This window comes from Lynx canadensis, chromosome B3 (genome assembly GCF_007474595.2).
Source record: "Lynx canadensis isolate LIC74 chromosome B3, mLynCan4.pri.v2, whole genome shotgun sequence".
NCBI lineage: Eukaryota > Metazoa > Chordata > Mammalia > Carnivora > Felidae > Lynx > Lynx canadensis.
In genome coordinates this window covers 117,632,012-117,656,254 of record NC_044308.2, presented here as the reverse complement: position 1 = coordinate 117,656,254, position 24,243 = coordinate 117,632,012, and the positions used below count along the sequence as shown (strand labels likewise).

Sequence of the window (24,243 nt, the reverse complement as noted above, 5' to 3'; positions counted from 1 at the left end):
AGATTCTCTATCACCTAAGGAACTTCTCCATCACTTAAGGAACTTCTCCATCACCCAAAGAGCTTTCCTATAACCTGAGGAGCTTCTCCATCACCCAGGGAGTTTCTCCATCACCCATGGAACTTCTCCATCACCCATGGAATTTCTCCATCACTCAAGGAGCTTTCCTATAACCTGAGGAGCTTCTCCATCACCCAGGGAGTTTCTCCATAACCCATGGAACTTCTCCATCACCCATGGAATTTCTCCATCACTCAAGGAGCTTCTCTATCATCCAAGGAGCTCTTCTCTATCATCCAAGGAGCTCTTCTCTATCATCCAAGGAGCTTCTCCATCACCCAAGGAGCTTCTCCATCACCCATGGAGCTTTTCTATCACCTAAGGAGCTTCTCTATCACCCAAGGAACTTCCCTATCACCCAAGGGGCTTCTCCATCACTATCCTTACCAGGATACATCAATACGTGCTTGAGAGCATATACACAGACACATACCAAAAAAAAAAAAAGATTTATCATGACTTAAATATTTTGCTTTGAAGCTGCAAAGAAGGTGAGGGACTTGAGCTTTCATAAAGCAATAACATTGAACCAAATCTGCCTGGGACCAGCATTTAATGGAGCTCATGGCCAGGGGAAGAGAAAGACAGTTACAGTGTTGAGCTTGGGAAGGTGCTTCCATTCTGAACTCCTGAGCAAATAACCAGGTAAATCTGGATGACAAGGGACACTGGTTGTGTTCCCATGCTATTATTTGCATCAGGGCCACTGAGTTTCCTAAATTAGACAATAATGTCTGTAGGAAAGCAAACTATGCAAATTCTCTATGTGGGGGCCCCACAGGTGAGAGAAGTGAAGAGGGCTGAGGAGACAACAGTGAAACCTTAAGCCCCATCACCAGGTGTAGGATGGATGAGAGGGAATCACAGTGAGAGGCCAGGAAGTAGAAAACTGACCATATGCTTATCTTTAGAAACAGTACCTTCCAGCCTTCAAGGTAAAGCTTGCTATTTAGAGTGGCTTCTGTGGCTTCTGCTTCTTTCGCCAGCCTCCCCAAAACCTGTGCCCAATTGTGGCATCTAGGGACAGGAGTCCTTCCCGTGGGCTTCCTTAGACCCGGGAGCTCACCCCTTTGGGGCACTTCCCACATTGGTAACATTCCCCGTTTTCTTGTCTTTCTCCCCGACTAGCCCGTAATTTCCTTGAGGACAGGAGCTTTTGCCCTTCTTTATGCTGTCTTATCACATAGCACAGGGCCTGGGATGCAGAGGAGCTCCCTAAATAGTAACTGCAGAGTTGGAAATCACTATGGAAGCAGTGTAGGGTGGTAGTATGAGTGTGGGCTTCACAGTTAGATGTGGGCTCGACTCACAGTCCTGGCAGCTGACTACACCCACTGTGCTGATGCTGTGTTATGGTTTCCAGATCCCCCCACGGACTTACTATAGGACTTACGATTTCGTAAAAACACTTTGAGATTCTCCCGGATAAGGTAACACCTGTAACTAAATGTCTATCTCTATGTAACGGAACTAATCGAGGAAGACAATCCGAGGAAGAATTTCACTACACACCTACCTGGAATGGTTTCCCCTGATGGCCTTACACACCATAAAACCTGAAATTCTAGCTACCCACAATGCCTTGGACCTATATTAAAGGGTGGGGTGGCGGAGTGGACAAATGAACATCTTTTGAGTGGAAAGCATGCACGCAGATAGACAAACCTGGGCATCTTCGAATGTGTATCTCCCTCCGTCTTTGACATTTTGACTGGTTATCTCATAGCTGTGAGAGTCCAGGTTGATCGCACTTGGTGCCCCTGGAGCCAGAAACTCTTGCCAGATTTCTTCCACCCTCTTGGCCACATCCTGCAGGGGCTGTTTCTTGAGATCTTGGACAGCCAACCAGAACCTGATGTGGAAGCATAAAGAAAGTCAGTTCCAGGGGGCTCAGCATCTGGACTTTGCTGGATGTGGTCCCAGAACTGACATCCCACGAAACTCATTCTGCTGTATCGCCCAGCCTTCCCTGCTGCCACTACCTAGGTAACAAAGACAATGGGGACTGCTGAAAATTCAAAGGGTGCTCCGTTATTGTGGAGAACAGAAAAGAAGTGCACATTAGAAAATCATTGTGCTTCTGGTTACCAAAAAGAGGTTTCTTTCCCTTTACATCAAGGTTTCTCGGCCTCAGCACTATTTCCATTTTGGGCTCAATAATTCTTTGTTGTGGGGCTGCCCTGTGCATTGTAGGATGCTGAACAGCAACCTTGGCTTCTATCCCCCAGATGCCAGTGGTAACCCCTCCCCACGTTGTGACAGCCAAAAATGTTTCCACATATTACCAAACATCCCCTGGGAGGTTAAATCACCCCTGGTTGAGAGCCAGCACTCTATATAGGTGCCCTGACACAGACAAAGTGACTTCCCTTATTATATCTGCTTGGGATCAGTTAGCAGCATCAAAAGAAAGGAAATCCCAAGAGGCAGATAGAATCTTAGGATCATAAAGAAGACCTGAGCTGGAAGGCTCCCGCTATTCATGTTAAAGATGGAAAAAGAGCCAGTTTGCGAGGTCAGTGTCCAGCATGGTGCTTAGCATATAGTAGGTGCTCAGTAAATGGCTGTTGGATTGAAGATGGGCTCATCAGAAACATAGCTGAAGAGGCACACGCGGGGAACCTCTATGGCAAAAGAGTCTCCAGGGAGCACTGGAAAGAAAAACCTCTCGCTCGCTTCCATACGTGCCTTTCATGAATTTCTCAGCATCAGTATGGCAGCGGCCATTGGAAGTGCTGGGTGTGAGCTCTTTTCTGCTGAGAGCCGCAGCAAACAGGACCAAGCTCGGACAACAGCTCCCGGTTGTGAGGATGGTTCCCAAGGCAGCCCTGGGGAGGGCTTGCAGCAGTACCCAGATCTGGGTAGCACACTTTGTGCCTTGTGAACAGGACAGGCCAGTTTCCCCATCAGTGAGACATGAGGACAGGCCCCGGGCTATGTGGTTCCCACAGCCACAGGAATCACACGTACTCAAGTCAATGAAAGGGCAGGGACAGGAGAAGCTGAACCACGGCATGGTGGAAAGTATATTCAATCTGTCATGGAATTGCACCCAAAGTAAGACGTACTTGTTTTTTCCTTTTTGTTTTTTTTTTTTTTTTTTTAAAGGTTAAGCGTGTTTTTCTAGTTCTCTTCATAGAATTGTCTTTGGAGCCAAGTGCATGGCCCAAAGGCACCACTTAGTGGCCAACTGTGGTAATACAGCCCCATTTCCCCAAGGACAGGTGTGTGCAAGGGGCAGGGTGGAGTCCAACTCTTCCCCTGCTTTGCCATTTGGGATTCTAATAATCTCTTCAAAGAAGACCCTCATGGTTTCCTTGTTGGTCCTGAAGAGCGAGAGGCAGGGAAGGAGGCTTAGTGACCTCGGTCGACTAGAAGATCAGAAGACACAGTTCTGTCCTCATCTTGACTATGCCGCTGTCTTGGAATTGTGCCTTTCCAGGCATCTCTTTCCTCATCTGTACAATGGGTATGCAGTGGGCGGCGAGATATGTGATGTGGGTCTGAAGAACTTCCCAACCAGGTGCAACTGAAATGCTTTCAGGTCCCGGGGAGGGGGGGTGGGAGCTGCGGAGGGGTCAGGGCGGTGGCCACAGGTTCAGTGCTGGGCTTTCTCCTCGGGAGGCCCAGCAGAAGTTGCCAGGGGCTCTTGCTGCTGCCATCCGTCATCGCCTGGCCCTCCGCACCGGCCACCTTTCTTTCTGCCACAGTTCTGCAGCTCACGTCCTCTGGCTACTGGGGAGGGAACAGTGAGCGTTCTCTGAGCTGAGTGCGAAGGGGCGGAGGGGGAGTTTCAATGGGACCGCAAACCTGCTTGGTTGCTCAGGGGGCCCCGGAGACCCCACTGGGGAGTGGGGCTCTTCTACGTCTCAGCCCTGCGGCTCAGGTTCCTTAGGCGTCTCCAGCCCACCCTCCAGGACTGCCATGGAATGAAAAGAGGTGGCCGGAACACTTACAGATGAAAATGGTCATCTGGTGATGACAGCGCCCATAGGTTTTCTTCGTCTGCAGGGCAGTGTTTGATGGGCAGGTGAGATTGAGGAAACCCAGCTCTGAAGAAGGAAGCTGGTGTGGGTTTTTCAAAGGACTCGAAGGAGTGCTAGCGGGTGAATCTTTTGCAGCCACGTGCTGGGGCTGAGTCCTGGCTCCCTCAGGGAGTCGCCTCTGGGCTGATCCCCCCACCCCCACCCCCAACCCCTGCTGCTGGAGACAGCTTCTCTGGGCCAGCTCATTCCCAGCCCTCCCAGACTCTGCAGTCTCTCACACACATGGATGGTACCCAGGCAATTTGCTGCTCCCTCAATCAATGTCACGTGGGGCGTCACCTTCTGTCACCTTCTGTCCCTTGTTCCAATCTGCTCTGAGGAGGAGCTCTCAAGCTCCGGGAAGGCCCTGAGGACCCAGCAGCTTCTGAGCTCTGCAGGTTCCTGTGGTTCCTGAGGCCTCAGGGTCCCTCTGGCAGGATGATTTGGGAGCCACATTATTGCACATCCCTCCGCTGGGTCTAGAGAAGGTCTAAAGTGGATGTAAATGGAGATTCCAGAGTCAAATGTAACCAAGTTTTACACAGTTAAAAGGTTCCCTTTGTCATAAACCAAGATTTTTTTTTTTTTTTTATTAAGTAGGAGGAGAAGAGACAACAGGCTAGAAGGTGAGGAGGAGGAGATGACATTCCCTTAGCCAGCAGTGTTCCCTGCTGCACCCACGGGGATCCTCTCAGCCTTCTATCTGCTTTGGAGGTGACCCGCCTTACCCTTCTCAGGTGACGGCCAAAGTGCTGTCACAACAGCATCCCGACATCCATACGTGTTTACCGTCCCCGGCTCCAAGGAACCTCTGTGTCGATTTGAAATTCAGAGCAGGCTCGGGTTTGCGTTTGCCATCTGCGAGCCCACAGGCCCCGGGGCCCCGGCTGCCCGGCCACACGCCCCTCGCCGGGGCCACGGAGCTCCCCGCCACACGCCTACTGCGGATGCGAGGCCCACGGAGGCCTGTGCGGCTTCCGCCTCATCAAAAGCCCGCAGGTAGCGCCCCTCCTTGAGGACACCAGCCGGGAGGAAGATGCCAACATCTTGCATTAAGCCTCTATGGCTTGCAGCAGAAGGGCTGTCTTGACAGGCAGGCCGCAAGGACTTGCTGGTATTAGGGAGACCATCTGTCCTGCTCCGCTGGAGTCGTCAGAGCGTGGGGAGGCAGCCCGTGTGTCGGCATGTGATCCGTGTCGATGGTTCAGGAACGCGGGCAGACACCAGCCTTTGTGGGGAGGCAGCCTGGGCTCGGCCGCCACAGGGCCCGGCAGCCGTGGGTGGGACTTGGGGGGCAGTCCCGGGCTGCCCCAGGTGGCCTCCTCTGTCGCCAGGACCATGGTGCTGGCGGGGAGTGGGGTTTTTCTCCTCGAGGCCGGCTGGAAGCAGGAAAACCACGCAGCTGTCCGCATTCTCCATCTTGCCAGGGCGTCCGGGCCGCCCCTCAGGTCTCAGTTTACCTATTTTTTTTTTTCATAAACTAGGATTCTCACGGCTTAGAAAAATCTAGCTTTTAGTTCGTTCCCGGAGGAAAGCGAACTCTATGCCGAAGGAAGGCTTTCTGTGCCCTCTGCTGGTCAACAGAGACTCAGGAACAATGGATGCAACTTGACTTGGTTCCCCAGTTGGGCAGAAATCCTTCGGGGCCTACAAACGGCCACCTCCACCAGCACCACCGCAGCTGAGTTATGTTCACTGGGCAGTGGCTGAGGTGCCCCAGATTATCATGGCGATATGTGAGTCACCCCTGTTCCGATTAATCATGTGTTTGGTTAGTGGTGAGTCCCTCTGGGTCTCGTGAACCTTCCCAGGTCCTCCCAGGACCCGGGGCCATGACTGGCAATGGGAGCTCTCCAGGCAAACCTGGAGACTCCCCTGTGCTCTCTTTAATTGCTTCTCCCTTCAGCTGACACTGTGTGGAACGGGGATAATCAATCTGCAGGTTAGAAGAACAACCACGTTCTCTCAGGAGATGTTACAGCTCATAAAAAATGTACGGGGAACGCTCTTTGCTGTGGGTTTTGAGTTTTAACTCTTGCCCTGCCGTGCGGCAGAGGGTGTCGAGCCAGGGAGGACACAGGTTTGCGAAGAGGGGATGGGGAGGGGGCAAAAGTGGACAAGGGGCTCCTGTCACCCTTCTCGGAAAATGCACAGAGAAGGGAGAAGGACGACAAAGTCAGATAATGCACTCCAAGTCATTGCTTCAGAGCCCTGAGGCCCTGGCCTCGTGAATGGGAGCCCGCATGCATTCCACAGACCCGAGCAAGCAGCTGTCTCCAGGGGCCCACCCTATCAGAATGGAGCCCCGGGCTCAGCGCAGGGTGCCCCAGAGAGCACACATTCTCACTCCGCGCTGGCTGCAGCAAAATGCACTGGCCGTGCCCCCTCCAGGCCCTGATGATGACGCTCCTCCCTCATCTCACCAAAAAAAAAAAAAAAAAAAAGATATAAAGGGACTTGAACTTACATCACATTATCACAGACATCTTTTTTCCTTAAAGGATCCGGGGTGACATTGTGAGAGTGATTTCTACGTCTCTTTGGGGCTCCTCTGTTCTGCACCCTGAAGTTCTGGTACCGATTCAACCACTTGCCTACTTAACTGGCACTCCAGGTGCCGGGCAAAAATGTGATGATCTAAGCACCCCTCTAGCTAGAGAGATGCAGGGGAGCACAGGAAGACAAAATGCAGATGCCCTTTGCAATGTATCCAGTCGAGTTCTGGTTGGTCTCTTTGCCTGGCATCCTCTGACGCCTGTTGCCCGGGCTGTTTGATCGATCCTGGGGCAAAGAGATGACCCCCCCAAGGTGGCCAACACAACGGGCTGGCAGGATCCCTGAGTTATGCCCCTTATGCAGCTCCAGGGGGCCCCGTTCACATGGCTGGGGGTGCATCTGCAGGGTGCCATGGCTGTGCTGGACAGCTCTGAGTCCTTGGGCCCTGGGTCATGGTGGGTGCTAAGCCAAAATCTGTGGCCCAAAGAGGAGGGAGGAAACCACCTGGTTATGGATGACCGAAGAGTCCTAAGTAGTTGTGTGATTTCAAACTGAACTTTCCCCCATACATCCAATTATGCTGAATATCATAAAAGTGGAACTTGGGCCTCCAGAGAGGATTTTATAAGCTCTTGGGCTGTACTTTTTATCTCTGGCTGTTCTATTTTCTTTATCCTCTCTCCTGTCATGGATCAGAGGGGACCCTCTTTAAGTGTGGATTTATGCATTCATGCTGGGGGTGTAGATTAGTCACCGGCACACTCACAAGGCCCCCCCCTCCCCAGTCTTTCACCTAGGGTTGAATGCAGCCTCCTGGCCCGGGGGGGAAGGAGCTGGCGGAGGCATGAGAGGTAACGGCAGGATGAGGTGCTGAGCACCTGCCGGGGACACGCTCCTCCATGTACTCCTGGCCCTAAATGTAATGCGTTTTCATTACACTAGTCTGAACCGATATGTGGCCCTGGCTATACTCAGACTGGGCAGGAGGTGCTGAGCCAGTAGATGCTCCCGCTCAGAATGGCCAGGACCCTGTGGTCATTCTTCCAAGTCTCCGTAATGGTGCAGGTGGCAGGGGGTCATAAGGCCACTCATGGGCTAAGAAATAGGTAAAGGAGACCTCTGTACCATTTTATGTTGGGGACCTGCGTGGGACAGAGATGACAAAGAGAAATAGTCTCCCAGGGGTGGTTCATGGGGACCAAGCTCTGGGTGGGTCCTGGGGCTGAGCTAGGGCACAGAGAGGCTGTCTGAGGGCATCATGCTGGCCATAGAGGGCGTGGCTTCCTAATCAGGACCCACCTCCATTTATGGCCTGGGAGGCTGGTCTGAACCCACTGTAATGAGGAGGTTTAGAAGTCAAGCTTTCTGTTCCAAATGCTTGACTAGGAATTGAAGCGAAGCTCTGAGGTGTGTTTAGAATAATGCTTCAGCATAAGGAAAGAAATCCTGTGTCCTGACCTAGAATCAGATATGCAGCCTTAGTCTGTTTTTACAACAGGCACCTGGCCGCCTAGAAAGGCATAGATACATACAGTTAACTGGCATCTGTGTGACATGGGAGACTCCCACTGCCACACCTTTGCTCGTTGGGTCTTCCTGCGTAGAATACTCTCCTTCCTTCTTTTTTGTCTATCAGTATCCTGTGTGTTTTTCAAAGACCAGCTTATGATTGGCCTACTCTGGCTTACATTCATTCCTCCCTTTTTTGAAAAAAACACTTCCAAAATAGTTCTTAGTGTTTATTCTCATTTACAGTCATTTAATGATTTAATAGTCTCTTGTGCTTTTTCATCAAGGGCCTACAAGATCCCTGCGGGTGAGGATCATGCATTTTGACTTTTCTGCATCCCCCGGCAGACTCTTGCAGGGCTTGATACAGCATAGGTGTGGGATAAAGACTGCGTGGTTGATTTATGGGGCTGATATGGTCTCTACTACCAAATAAATAACATGGACTTTGCACATTAACCCTGGAGCGAGCAGTCCTTTGCCCACAGTAGCTCTCGGACTTTTTAAAGTTAAAAAATATCCTCCCCCATTCATGCTCTGTCTCTCTCTGTCCCAAAAATAAATTAAAAAGTTGAAAAAAAATTAAAAAAAATAAGAAAAAAATTAATAAAACCACCCTTGCTAGAAAATAGCAACCCTTGGAAGATGGCAATTAACCTAGCATATAAAAAAGAAGCTGGTGCCAAGAGAAAAACCCTGAGATGTCCATCTGAGAAGCCACCAGTTTGCTAATATCACTCAGGGGTCTTACACCAGTCACCTTTTCCATAGGCTTCTGTGTCTACATCTGATACAGCAGAAGCCTGAATAAACCATAAGTTCCCAGACTTTTCATGACAACAAACCCTTTCCCTTTGAATGCTCTCCCTTTCCCCCCCTCTCTCAATGGACCTCATGTTTTGAAAGTTTTGGTTTTTTTCTTCCACTGAACAGCTATGATTAATACATCAATACATTTCCCCTCATCTTGATTAGCTGGAGACCAATGGAAATGATCAGATGTTCTCACTGGCGGCAGGTGACCAGAGCAAACATGACATGGAGTTGATAGAATTCCCCCCCCAAAAGGAAAAGCATATTTTAATTAGTTTTTACAGATATGTCGCCAGGTATTGAGTGGTATTTACTTTGGCTTTTTGAAATTCTGAAGTGAGCTCAGGGATGTCTCTTGTTTTCCGGTTAGCTTGTCGAGTATTCAGGACCCCAGACTGAGAAGTTTTGAAGGAGAGGTTCTCTGAGGTGCCTTCCACTCTGAAGCTCCACGGTTTTCTGGTTTTAGTTAACGCACAGTGTCATAAAACCCATTTGATCATTTACTTATTATTGTGGGCATGTTTCCGACAACTTGAACAAATGTTTGGATTTAAAGAACAAAAATGTTGGTTTTGGAAAGTGCTAGCATGGTGATACCAAAGTGACGCATCAAGCTTGTCCTTCTCCATTTCAACCTTAGACAGATTAGCTGGACTTTGAGTTTGAACCATCACATTTCATCGAGAAAGGGAGGCAGAGAGACAGATTCTGCAAATTTCTTTGTACACACCGCGCCCAACTTCGAGAGAGTTACCTGAGGTTTTCAGAGCTGAATTCGGACTCCAGGAATCTTAGGAACTGGTCCCGCCCCACCTGGTCCTTCAATACCTCGTCGAAAGAGAAGCCCCATCTCTTGACTCGCTGCTGGCTGGGCTCTTTGCTTTTGGGGAGAACAAAGGTTTAAAAAATGATCAATGCCAGGCAAGAACCTGTGTCCTGTTCCCTCTAACAACTCAAATCTGTTTTGCTGACACATGGCGAAGGGCAACGTCTCAAATTTAAGCGATAGATTCTATAAAACCTGTACAAAGTCCGGTTGCAGACTTTTACTCAACATCAGCCAACAGTAGAATGCCTCTTGAGAGAAGGCATTTGAAAGGGGCAACATTTAGGTGAGGCTCACCAGGATATCCGCCAAGTGGCTCCTGTCTACAGGAAATGGAACAACCCCATTTATTTGGCTTCTCTGGACCATGGCGGTCAGTTAGAGCCCAACTCTCAACTCCACCATTTTTAGTCTTATTTAGATCCAAGTGACATACCCTTGGTCAGAAATGCGTCGGGATAAACCCTCATCACTTGCCTGGAAGCAGAATGTTGTGTTCATTTAACAACCACCTGCTTCGTGTTTATTGATGTTTTGGGCATTGTTTCGAGCGTCTTAACTCTGCTAACTCACAGAGTCCTCACTACTGCTCTGTGAAAAATGTACTGGTACTGTCCCCATTATACAGATAGAGAAACTGAGGTCTAGCGGTCATTTGCCCAGGGACACACTAGGAAGTGATGGAGTCAAGACGAGTCTGGATGGTGTGGCTCCAGAGTGCAGCTCTTAACCTCACTGTGCTGACTCACGCCCATGTGACCCTCCTCAAACCACGTGATCTTCCTCAGACCATTTCCTTCAGCTCTGTCTTTCCATTTGCAGTTCACTTGTGTATTTATCCGCCTGACCCTTCAGGCAGCAATAGGGTCCTAGTTCGCAAGCCGCGTGCTATAACCGCCCACTCAAGGAGTGGTCTGTGGACCAGCAGTGGAATCTCAGGCCGCACCTCAGGCATGTGGATTCAGAATCCCCAGCCCAACAAGATTTCTGGGTGATTTAAGCGCTCATTCAACTTTAAGGAGCAGGGCACCTGGGCGCCTCCCTCAGTTGAGCGTCCAACTTCAGCTCAGGTCATGATCTTGCAGTTCATGAGTTCGAGCCCCACATTGGGCTCACTGATGTCAGCACAGACCCTGCTACGGATCCTCTGTCTCCCCCTCTGTCTCTGCCCGTCTCCCACTCACACATGCTCTCTCTCTCTCTCTCTCTCTTCCTCTCAAAAATAAAAATTAAAAAAAACACCAAACTTTGAGGAGTATTGATCTGGCGAACTGAATTTTAAATTATATTTCACTTTAAATCATTAAAGTTCACACTTCAGTGGCCACATGTAGCTATGACTACTGTATCGGAAGACGTAGCTCTGGACCGAAGTGACTCAAGCCCAACCCTTCTATTTCTGCACTGCTAGGCATAATCACCAGCAGGAGCGTCTTCGAACTCTGAGATTGTATGCTTGGGGCTTGGGAGAATCTTGTGCACAACTCTGTACCGCCAGGCTTAGCCCAGCAGGGTCACAGTGGAAGGACCAAGCCCATCCGGTCAAGCCTGGGGACTTCTGTGAAACATCTCTTCCAAAGTTCCAGGCCGGGCCTTTTACAACAAGACAAGAAGACAGAGCCTGGATTCTCTCGAACTCAAGCCACAGAACCCATCACACTTGCTAGCTTGCCAGGGGACAGAAACGACTGTTTACGGAGAAGTCCCCTGAGGTTGAGGCTAGCAGCAGATGTGAGTCTCAGAGAACCGTGGCACGTTGCCTCTTTCTGCCGGGGTCCTGCTGTGAGCTGGAACGGGCTCCACCATTTGCTCTTTGCCTGCCAAACTTGTAGCGCTGGTGGAAGCTTCACCCTGATGGAAAGCTGTTCCCCAGGAGCTGGGTGTAGAAAGTCACTCCATTTTTGTAGTGACTGCCTCGTGTATACACACGGCTAGTGTCACCATTTTCTGGTACCCAAGCAGCGGGTCCACATTCATCCTACCAGGTTACTTGGTGGTATCATGGGTGGGAGAAAGGTCGTTTTGGGGGCAGGCTAGGAAGCTTGGACTGTCATGTTAGATGCGTCATCAGAGACATAGGACAGAGATGAGGACATCCAGAGAGCTGCAAGGTCAGACTTCAGCAGAAATAAGGTGGTCTATAGAGAGGGCACCTGGATACCGTAGTTTCCTAGGGTGGCCATAAGAAAGTACCAACAAACTGGGTGCCTTAAAATAACAGAAATTTAGGGGCGCCTGGGTGGCGCAGTCGGTTAAGCGTCCGACTTCAGCCAGGTCACGATCTCGCGGTCCGGGAGTTCGAGCCCCGCGTCAGGGTCTGGGCTGATGGCTCAGAGCCTGGAGCCTGTTTCCGATTCTGTGTCTCCCTCTCTCTCTGCCCCTCCCCCGTTCATGCTCTGTCTCTCTCTGTCCCAAAAATAAATAAACGTTGAAAAAAAAATAACAGAAATTTATTCACTCATACTTCTGGAGGCTCAGAGTCTAAAATCAAAGGTGTTGGCAGGGCCAGGCTTTCTCTCTGAAGGCTCTAGAGGAGAATTTGTTTTGTGTTTTTCTCTCAGCTTCTGATGTTGCCAGAAACACTTGGGGATTCTTGCCTCCATCATTGCAATCGCTGCCTCCGTCTTCACGAGGTGCTCTCCCTGTGTGTTTATCTTCATGTGGCATGCACTCTGTGCATGTGTGTCTGTGTCTGTTTTCTCTTTCTGTAAAGATACCAGGCATCCTGGATTAGGAGCCCACCTACTCCAGTTTGAGCGCCTCTTAACTGCCTGCATCTGAAATAGCCTTATTTTCGAATAAAATCATATTCGGAGGTTCTGGGACGGGTATGCATTTTGGGGTGACAGTATTCAACATCTGGGTTCCCTCAACTATCCATTATTCACAATCCTCCTTCTACATGTGGAGATTCCACGTCTGCTCCTTTCCCCCCTAGTACATGTGGTTATTGGGATCTGTTCTATTAAGAGCTTCTCGGTTCAGCTTCTTTCAATGTGTGTTTCTTGCATCACTTGGGTATTTCCAAGCATCATCCTCTTTAAGGTTCAAGATCAGATTCGAACACGTTGCTACCACTGAATGGGCTCTGGTTATAAAATAATTTTGAAAATTAAAACATCTCCAGGTGACTGGAACAATAACTTTCCCTCGGCCCACCTCAAACGAGTAATTCATGGAACTCACAGCCCCTTTGTTTCCAACCATTGTTTTGAGATGCTTCCTTATGACATACATTTGCATCATCATTTAGCCTTTCAAGGGTATGTCACTGTCTCTCCAGCTACCTTGTGAACTCTTTGAGGGCAGAGACCATGTCTCATGCATCTTTGTATTCACCATAGCATTTTCACACAGCAAGTGTTCAACACTAAGCGGAAATCAACAAGAAAATGTGTATAGTGATGTGAGTGATGTGTCCTTATCCTGATGGGATTTTCTAATTGCTAGCTGGATGTCTTTTCTTTAATTGGTGCTCTGTGCCCACTGGTTCTTACCAAATTCTTACATCCCACTGGGCAGCCCAAACCAATATAGAGCAAAGACAGGTGGCTCTCCAAGGGAGTCCATCTTTCATTCCAGCTGATCCCCCAACCTAAGAGCATGGTAGAGATCTCCCACATTGAGAACGAGAAAGCCAGGTTCAGAGGAAGCAGCCATCTATATTCAATCTCAATATATGCCAGGGAGGTGGATATTTGTATTTAGGTGTCCAGAGATCAAGAGAGGTTAGATTTCCCAAAGCCACACAGTCTGGAATCAGTACATGGACCTGCCTATTTCTAAAGCCTGTTCTTTTTTTCCTACTACCTTGCTTCCACTACATTTCCCTCATTTGAGGTCTAAACTAAGATTTGGGGAAATACATAAGCCATCTTGAAAAGACTTTTGAGTCTTTAGAAAAATTATGAAACAAAGGACAGTTCCTTAAAGAGCAAATATCCAAGGATGCCATTTTAGGGTCAAGGCTATTGAAAGAATGATGGCAATTTTATTTTATGCCCCTAGAGTAGCCTGAGGGTCCTGAGTACTCTGATGGGGAGTGGTCCAGGTATGTATTGTTCTGTGACAAATCATCCTAAAACTCTGGCTTAAAACAGTGATTGATTATTCTTTCTCCCTGTCCCCTGGGTTGACTGGGGTTCAGCCAGGTGATTTTCACGTGGGGTCTCTCAAGTAGTTATAGCTAGAAGTTGGGGGTGGGGTCATTGAAAGGCTCAATTGGGCTGCACATTCAAGATAACTCATCACATGGCAGTTGATACTGGTTGTTGGCTAGGAGCTCAGCTGGGGCTGTTGATGACATGACCTCTTCAATGGCCTGGCATTCTCACAGCATGGCCAATGGGTTCTAAGAAGGAGTATCTCAGGAGCAAATGTTTTGAATGACTGTGATAGAAGACACGGAGCTACTTTATGACCTGTTCTCAGAATGTTACTTCTGCCACACTCTATTGGTCAAATTAGGCACCAACACCAGCCCAGGTGAAAAAGTAGGGACCTATCCCATCTTGATGTAAGAAGTGACCCACGCATAAGATGAAGAAAGGCATGGATGGGGCCATATTTGGAGGCTGGCCACCACAGAGAAGAAACTTGACTAATACCCTGGACTAATAGTTCTATCAGACTTGCTGGGCACAGGAAGCTTGGGGACAGTTGCTGCTACTCAGCAGGTCAGGCAGGCTGGTAGTGGATACTATGGCCAAGCAGGATAAACCAGTTTCCTTGTAGCTCTTCACTCATGCCCAGCAGAGAGAGAAAGCTAAACCATGTGGAGAGAGTAAATTATGAACCACAATTCTGGCAATGCCACGTTTTTGTTAGATCCACTATCTGGTTAATGACACAACCAGAAATATTTCTGAGAGACCTCCCTGAGACACTCTCCTGATGGTATTTAGACTACAGAGTTCTTGGGGCACCTGGGTGGCTCAGTTGGTTAAGCGTCCGACTTCGGCTCAGGTCATGATCTCTCAGTTTGTGAGTTTGAGCCCCGCATCGGGATCTGTGCTGATGGCTCAGAGCCTGGAGCCTGCCTCTGATTCTGTGTCTCCCTCTCTCTCTGTCCCTCCCCCTCTTATGCTCTGTCTCTTTCTCTCTCTCTCAAAAATAAATAAACATTAAAAAAAAAAATTAGACTACAGAGTTCTCTCCAACTGCAACCCGGCAACTTTTGGCTGATTTTTCCTCCATGATGAGCCCTGGCTACCACTCTTTTCTTTAAACTTGATTTCTCAGAATTTCCATCAGATAGACTTGAGGTATAGTTTGCTCATCCTTAAAAGGGTAGTCTTTAATTGCCCTCTGAATAGATGCTTTCAATTCCTTGGATTTCTAGATCTAATAGCTTGCCTGAGAAGGAAAAAGGATTAAAGCACAATTTTCTATTATTCATGCCCTATCCTACATCATCTTGCCACTTATTTTGTTAAGTCCTGTTGCTGTCTTCCACTGGGCCATCTGTAACCTCCACTTGGCAGAGAGAGTATGCTGAACTCTGTAGAACGCAGATTTTGTCTGTCCTGGACACTGTAATGAGCCTGCCTGCAGCCCTTTGCCCAGGCCCAGTGGAAATCAAAGCCTGCCTCAGACTAACTTGAGCTCCCAAGGAGAGTCCTGCTTTCTTACCTGCTGCCTTCACTCTTCCATAAGCCTCTACCCATCTTCACCCCAAAACTCCTTCCCATGAGATATTCGGGAGGGTAGAAGCCTTTGCTGAGATTCAAGGGTCTTGAGAAGGGGGTACATATTGCACCAGCCAGCAGCAGACATTAAAAAACATCACATACTTGATATTCCTTGGACGCTGTGGTCTTAGGGCTCTTCCTGGCCCTGCACAGAGGCCTGGTCTCTCCCATCACTCTGCTCTTCCCTGCTTTTCACTGTGCTTAGGTCTCCCCTCTCAGGAACAAAAAATACAACAAATACGTTCTTCTCATTGCCTTAAGTCACAGGCCCTGCCCCTTGTTGTTTGAGTCTCTGCCAACAACTCTGCCCTCAGAGCCTGATTTTATGCCCAAATGACTTATCAATGTCCTTTGCCAGAGGAGAAGGAATCCTCGGTCTGGGAGACGGGAGGGCATGTTTAAGGCACCTTGCTACATTTGAGTCTTGACAGAACTTCTTATTTGGAATTGAGCACACAGCAAGTTCTCAATTCATATTTATTGAATTAAGCTGAAACTGAGAAAAAATGACCTTTGATTATTCTACTGGTTATCTTAAGGCTTTGTGTCATGAGCAGGAACCATCTCTAGGCTGAAGCAAGATGTTGGCACTGATTCCAGACTCTGTGCTTCTCCAAAGGTAGGTTCCTAACCACTGCCTGCATCTGAGTGGGTAGGAATGTCCTGCTGGGAGAAGAAAGGGCCTCACAGCTTCTCTTTATTTTCACTTGTATCTAAATCACTTGACTCTGCTTGAATGTACACAGAATGCCTTAGGTGTCTTAGGCATTCTGATTAGAGTAGAAACCTAAGCGATAAGACCAGAACCAGAGTACTAGTTGTAGGAGCAGATAGCATTCCCTTGGGGACAAAGTGCTGACAGGTTGGGATAAACTAACAGGTCAGGTGACCACCACTTCCCCGAATGATCACATACTTTGTTGCTGTCTTTACAGCAAGAAGGGGGAAATCCCAGTGTCCTTATGGTGAATTATGTTTATGTACCTACCTCCCCAATTCCCAAATACCAATGAAATCATCAGAGAAATAGTCACTCCTTCATCTGTCTTCCATCCAACTTATGTGTTTTGAATGCCTACTATGTGTCAGACATAGTCCTAGTTAAGTCCTAACTAGAAAGAGAACCAGGGGGAGGATGTGATGGAGAGGAGCTGGATGGATGGGGTGATCACTCAGGGTGACTGATCACAGAAGACCTTTCTGATGAAGGGACACCCATGCTGACTGAGAAGTGAAACCAGCCATGAGAGGTTCTGAGGAAGTGGTCCAGGCAGAAGGGACAGGCAAGAGTCTGGAGTTCAGTAAAATATAATTAAAAAGAAAACAAACAAATCTTCAGTATGTAGAGGCACAGACATTGGCTATCAGCGGGTGATAAAACTGAGGAATATTTGGAAGGTATGAAGCAGATGGACTGAACTGGTGTCACCTGATTGAGAACCACTTACGATTCCAGGGCCATCTGAAAAGAAATTAGCTACATCCCCAACAGACGCCTGGGAAACCCCCAAGCTCTGAGCAGCAGGACTGGACGCAGAGGCAGCTGGTGGGCACTGGCCAGGGGACTTATGGAAGACACTTAGAAATATGGAACAAAGGGTCCCTATGGAGGAGAGGGTCTCCTCAGCACATGGGGAGTATTTTCTGGCCAGGTCTTAATATGGGTAACAAAACCAGAGAGTAGTGCCTCTGTAATCGAGGGGTGAAGAGCTAATAATAGAGGGAAAAAGCATCTCAGCAAAGCAGGGAGACTTCTAAAGACACTCCTGCTTTCCCCCTACTTTTCATTGGCTTCTGCAATCTAACTGGATTGTTCCCTAAGACCCCTCAGCAGAAGGGAGAAGAGTGGACCTACTGGGAACACCATGGAGAGGAAACTGCAGAATTTCAGAAACGCCATCAGGATCTGAGACAGAGCGGAGCACCTGGCTTGTGCGGATGTCACGCTAAGGGAAATTGGAGCTTTACCACCCGTGTCGCTCTGAGAGGGGACCCGGTCTTTCAGTCTGCTCTTGGCCCACATGGCCAGGGCTCACAGGGGTCCGTGCTGACTGACCTACAGCTCCTCACTAACACTCTCAGGTGAAGCCCTATAGTCATGTGAACTGCTCAGAGGAGAGCCTGCAGGGGGCAGGTGGGGCGGGGGTGGGGGGAGCGAGGTGGGGACTCTGCAAACCACACGGGAAGTTCTCAAACAGCTGGGCCACAGAATCATCTAGAACACTTGCTAAAAATAAACACAGAACCACCCTGGGGCATCTGTCTTCTTAATGAGCATTCCAGGTGCTTCTGCTATACCCTGTGCTTTGAGAACCACCGACCCCACAGCTGCCGAGGAAGTCCTCACCAGCTACTATCTGGTCTGTCTGGATCAGGGCTACACTTTAGAATCACTCGGACACATTAAAAACAAACAACAAACCAATGCCCCACTGCCGGAAATTAATTGGGTTCGGGAGGGGATTGGGCATTGTGGTTTTTGTTTGTTTGTTTTGTTTTGTTTTGTTTTGTTTTGAAACAAACTCTCCAGGTGTTTTTACTATATGGCCAGAGTTGATAGCCAACTCTGGTTTTCACTTAGGAAAACCAGCAGTCCCCCAAATTTCTGGGAATATGAAAAGACAGACTGATCTGCTCTGAACAGTTAGAGTCACGGTGATGGATTGTGTGATAAATAACCCCCCCCCCCCCACCGTGAAACAGACTAGGTGTCAGAAATAGAGGGGAAGTATGAAACCAACTAACCAACCAACCAACAAAACAAAACCCAAACCAGTATCACGCCCTCAGGGGGATTTAAGAGGATAAATATCAAAAGAATAGAATAGGTATTAAGAAACAGGAGTCCAGGGGCGCCTGGGTGGCGCAGTCGGTTAAGCGTCCGACTTCAGCCAGGTCACGATCTCGCGGTCCGTGAGTTCGAGCCCCGCGTCAGGCTCTGGGCTGATCGCTCGGAGCCTGGAGCCTGTTTCCGATTCTGTGTCTCCCTCTCTCTCTGCCCCTCCCCCGTTCATGCTCTGTCTCTCTCTGTCCCAAAAATAAATAAAAAATTTGAAAAAAAAAAATTAAAAAAAAAAAAAAAAAAAAGAAACAGGAGTCCAAGAAATATTCAGAATTCTTGGAAATGGAAAGCATGATCGTCAACTAGCTCTCCCAAGACTCAGGAGGAAAAGAAAAACTCATTAAAGTATAAAACCACAGAACGGACACCCTGAAAACCAAACTGGTGGCTCTGAAGAGTAATTCAAGGAATTCTACCCTTGAACATAGACTAGAAAGACTACAGGATGGGAGTTGTAGAAGGGAAAAGATAAAGAGATATGGCTGCCCCATCTCAGAGGCTCAGAATTTCTACAAAAGGATTTCCTGGAAAGAGAGGATAGAACAGAAAAAAGAGTGGTGATTAAAAAATAAATAAATAAATAAAAGGAGAGAAAATACCTTGAGTTAAAAAAAGACTAGAAGAGATTAGAATTAGAATTTCTGGCAGTGGATCAGATTAGAAGGGATGACCTAGGGCACGTCAGAACTATTAGAAAGAAGATACTCACTTACAAACTACTTTTCTTTTAACGCTGACAGAGAAATAAATGTCAGTCACAAAATGTTTGTTTACAATGTATCAGGTTAAGACACCTATCAAGAAGAATGGGATTTGGAAGAGGCAAAGGGAAATTCTTTTTTTAATTAAAAAAAAAATTTATGTTTATTTTTGAGAGAGAGATAGAGCATGAGTGGGGGGGAGGGGCGGGCAGAGAGAGAGGAGACACAGAATCCAAAGCAGGTTCTTGGCTCTGAGCTGTCAGAACAGAGCCCAAAGCAGGGCTCGAACCCACGAACCCTGAGATCATGACCTGACCCGAAGTCAGACCCTTAACCGACTAAACCACCCAGGCACCCCTTCTATTTTTACTTTACACACTTTAATGTTATTTGTATGAATTGATGCCATTTTTAATTAAAAATTTAAAAGTAAATATGACTGGAGTAGAAACTAGAGTAACAAAAGCTAACACAAAATTTGATTCATAAAGCAAAAATCAGGGAAGAGGAAAAGAAACAAAAAGAACAAGATCCAGAAAACATAAAATATCAGGTAAAAGATAAAATATATATGATCCAAGTAAATGTAATCATTTGATATCCCAATGTCCAAAGCAAAACACAGAGACAAGTGAGCACAGAACCCAAAACAGTCAAGTCACAAGAGGAAAATGAATACCAAATGACCATGAGACAGGATTCTCAAAGAAATGAAAAAGCAATGAGATTTGTATTTTAGCTTAACACACTTGCAAAGGTGACAAAGATTGATAATGCCTGGGATGGTGAGGATGTGGGAAGTGGACACTTTTAAGCTCTGGGCATGGGAAAGGTTTGTTAGAATTTTGCTCAAGAGGAATTCGGCTGTGTGAACTAAAACCAAAATATATCTGCCGGTCCTAGCAGTTTCACTCCTGGAAATTTATCCTAAAGTAATAATTGGACTTGTGTGTGAGGATGTTCCTTGCATCGTTGTTTACAGCAGCAAAAAAAAAAAAAAAAAAAAAAAAAAAAAAAGATAATAACTTTAATATTTATGACCTAGGGGTTGGTTAAATACATTACACTCTACTCATACAAGGGCACACTCACTATGTAGTTATTAAAGAGTATAAGGTGGAGTTATATGCATTTACAGAGAAAGATCACCATGATATATTCATTTAAAAATTATGGGACAATGTACATGTAATGAATCCATTTACGCAAAAGAATATGATACTATATATACATAAAAATCTAAATCAAAGGTTTTAGACCCTAAATCAAAGGTTTCCAAACTTCCTGAGTCCATGGCACTTTTAGTGTGTCAGTAACTTTTTCACGGTGCCCCTGGGCCAAAAAAAAAAAAAAAAAAAAAAAAAAAAAAGTACGTAACAGCTTTGTTTATTAAACAGTCAGGTCCAAAGGACTTAATATATATTTATGTCCTAAAAACTTAGTAGCTGTAAAGTACCTATACATTGAAAGAAGAAATAATGTTTTCTTAAATAACCACAATTCTTAAATAGCCACAATGTGTGCCTGATGGACACTGCACGTTATCTCAAACTCTGGAATCCGACTGGACCCCACCATACTCATTTTCTGTTCCATTTTGGTTTTTGCAAAGTACTTGCTTTTTATCGTAGCAACTGCCCTGACAACCCAGATTTGCAAAGATACGACAGCGCTGAAAGGAATGTAATGTGAAATGTTGGAAATGGCCAAGTACCTTAAGTTGGTGCTTTACGCAGCATCTGACACAAGTCAAACGCCACAGCGCTTCCCTCAAAGATCCAGAATATCCCGGGCGAACCCTGTGAATTCCCTGCCATGGCGCAGTTTGGGAACCACCGCATCAGACTATAAACAAAGACTCTTTCTGGACAATGAGATTGGATCGGAGGGAGAGAGAATTTTCTTCGTTATGCACATCTGAATAGTTGGGGCTTTTTATAATAAGCAAAATATGAAAGTAATAAGAGGCTTTTGTTACTTTTTTGTAAGTTTTTTTTTTTTTTTTCATTTCAAGAAAAGAAGGCGGAAAAAGGGCAAGAGTGAAAGCGAATGAGGGAGATGCAAAGAAATGAAAAATGAAATAAAAAGTCTGCTAGCCGAGGGGCGGAGGCTGCACAGGCACCCCCACACTGAACGTGTGTGCGTGTTTCCCTCTGTGATTGTGACGCTGGTCCAAGTCGGGCTTCGGCTCCTCGGCTGTTAAAGTACAGGCACCAGCCTCCCTCATGGGCAGAGGGTTACTTCCGGTTACTCCTGAAGAGCAGAGCGATGAAAACCACAGCTCTCGAGCTGGGTTCTAACCCTAACTCTGCTACCCGCTCGCTGTGTGACCTCGAGCAAGTTCATTAACTCCTCTGTGCCTCAGTTTCCTCATCTGTTCAATGATGAGAATAATAATGTTTACTGGTCGTGGGGACTCCACGTGGGACACTTACTCGGTGGCCAGGGCCAAGTATGCGCTACCTATTGTTATCAGTGTTGTTTCTGCACATATATAAACAAATTGGCCCACAGAATTTTTTTCCCTCCAGCAATGAGAACTAGGAAATGTGAAGGACTGTCCCTGTTATCATGGCATCCAAAGGGTCAGAGAAAGGTCAGAGGAAGCCACTAAAGGGTCAGAGAAAGGTCAGAGGAAGCCACTGAAGGGTCAGAGAAAGGTCAGAGGAAGCCACTAAGGATCCACGTACAAACCAAAGGTATAGGGGGGTAGAACCACGTCTGAGCTTAACGTAGTCAGGAGGTAACTTGAGGGGTTTCTGTTCTAGTGATAAAAAGCGTCAAATTAAGGTAGGAAATAATGTAATTTCACCATCTCATGAATTTTCCCCCACATCTCTTTCTTTCTCGAACATTGAAACATTTTTTTTTTTTTTTACCTCATCTCTATGTCCCATAAAGTGATATCGTCGCTGATCCAGGGATTGGACGGCTCGGCCGGCGTGATCAATGGATCGTATTCCACATACTGTTCTGTGTAAGCAATTAAGCTGCGGGAGGGAAGCAAAGCAAAGTACGCCACTGTTTTCCATAAAAACTTGCATTTTTACACAAACGTTGTAACTGTCTTTATAGGATTCCAAGTTAAAGGGAAAATGACAAATCGAGCTGTTTCTGTTTATGCTTGTTCTCTTCTCATGAGGAACCTATTGTTTTTTGCATTCCTGCTGTCGTACGTACACATTTTATATCTTTTCCCCACGTTACTCTTTACCTGGACCCTGGTGCACCCCTCGCTGGTGGCGCTAGCCTGACTGATACACAGGTCCAAACCTGCGTGTGTATCACCCTCTCACGGAGACTAGGGATCTCGGGGCATCTGGGTCACACCAAGGACACTCAAATCCGTCCAGGCTGCCAGTCAAGGGTTCCCAACTGGGAGACTTCCGTACAACAAAGACTAAAATCCTGACGGACCATAAGGAGGTAATGCATTATAAGCATTATATCCACAAAGCAGCTTAGTTTTTCCGGTTATACTGTAAACGGCCACATTATCTTTTCGAATGAAATTTTCATTGCATCAAAAGGCATGTGGTTAAAACAATAAAATAGTACAAAATGATTTCACACACACAACAACACACACTCTCTGCTCACAGAGACCTCTGCTTTCTACCCTTCTGTTTCCTTTAGCATTTACCTGTGTATTTCCAAATTGTGTTTTTATAGTTGTTCTTGATTGTCAATTTTTTTATTTAAAACTTTTTTTAAGTTTATTTATTTTTTTAGAGAGATACAGAGACAGCATGAGCAAGGGAGGGGCAGAGAGAGAGAGAGGGAGAAGAGAGAGAATCCTAAGTAGGCTCTGCACCGTCAGCACAGAGCCCGACACGGGGCTCGAACTCTCCAAACTGTGAGATCATGACCTGAGCTGAAGCCGAGAATCGGGTGCGTCACCGACTGAGCCACCCAGCTGCCCCTTGATTATCAATTTTAGATGAGGATTTAACTCTCTTCGCCAGTCCCCGACTCCCCCCACCACTTCCTCCCACGATCCTCCTAGGAGACGTATAATAATTTTTATGAAATCAATCGTCAGTGTCCACATTATTAAACTAGATATAAATTGTTTCCTGCTAAGTAGCATACCACCCTTTCCAAATGTTCTAACAAATCTGTAAAACACCTAGCAACAAATTTTCCACGTATATTTTGTTTATTTATTTTGAAAGAGAGAGAGAGTGAGAATGAGTGGGGGAGGAGCAGAGAGAGAGGGGGGACAGAAGATCTGAAGCAGGTTCTATGCTGACAGCAGAGATCCCGACGTGGGGCTCAGACTCACAAACCATGAGATCGTGACCGGAGCCGAAGTCAGACATTCAACCGACTGAGCCACCCAGGTGCCCCCAATTTTCCCACATCTTAAACACCTTAGCCAATTCTTGTTCAGTTCTGTCTCCCCGTCTCCCGGAGGTCCTCTCTCCAAAGTCTGGAGTCCTCTTTCTCCAGTCTGGACTGTTTGCTCTACACACTCGATGTAAAATCACCCTCCTGGGACGTCCCTGACTTCTGTCTGCGCATTGCTTCCTGGACTTTACGTCCGTCTACTGGTTTTACTCTCTGGTTGTGCTGAGATACTCCTTTAGTGGTTTCCTAAGAAAGGATGCAGAGAAGCTAACTATTTCAAGTCCTGGCAGGTCTAAAAATATTTTTATTTTATCTTTGTACTTGGCAGATAGTGCTGGACCTAGAACCCCGGGTTAAAAATCATTTTCCTTCAGAATTCTGAAGGCGTTGCTCTACTGTATTTTTGGCATCCAGTGTTACTGCTGAGAAGTGTGGATCCAGTTTGATTCTTGTTCTTTTGCTTAGTTTCTTTCCTCTCTGGAAACAGCATCTTCTCTTTATTGCTACAGTGCCCTGAAATTTCACCCTGGCTTTTGCTGGTGTTTTTTATTTACTGTGCTTGGTACCACGTGCAATGGATAAAAAAAAAATATTTCCCAGAAGTCTTATTTCTTTGTTAATTTCATACCCTCATTTCTTCTGTTTCCTCTTTCTATAATTCTCTCTAGTTGAATATTGGACCTTCTGGATTGATAATCTAATTTTCCTAAATTTGCCCTGCCGTTTTTCATCTTTTTGTCTTTTTAGTTTGATGGTTCTTCCCATCTTGTTATTTATTTACTTTTTAAAAATTTGGGCTATCACTTTCTTTTTTCTTTTTATATTTATTATTTTTGAGAGACAGAGAGAGACAGAGCACTAGTCAGGGAGGGATAGAGAGAGAGGGAAACACACAATCCAAAGCAGGCTCCAGGCTCTGAGCTGTCAGCAT

At 46.8% G+C, this 24,243-nt stretch overlaps 1 protein-coding gene across 6 annotated transcripts in view; it reads right to left on the bottom strand.

Moving 5' to 3' along the window:
• The window catches only part of RGS6 (regulator of G protein signaling 6), a 606,443-nt gene that overhangs the window by 53,189 nt on the left and 529,011 nt on the right, over positions 1-24,243 (bottom strand). For all 6 annotated transcript variants that reach the window (XM_032593398.1, XM_030319478.1, XM_030319471.1 and 3 more), the window contains 3 exons: positions 21,842-21,952; positions 9,658-9,783; positions 1,726-1,912 (listed from right to left, as the gene is read on the bottom strand). In XM_032593398.1, the coding sequence (XP_032449289.1) occupies positions 1,726-1,912; positions 9,658-9,783; positions 21,842-21,952 (424 nt within the window). The remainder of the gene's footprint in view (positions 1-1,725; positions 1,913-9,657; positions 9,784-21,841; positions 21,953-24,243) is intronic.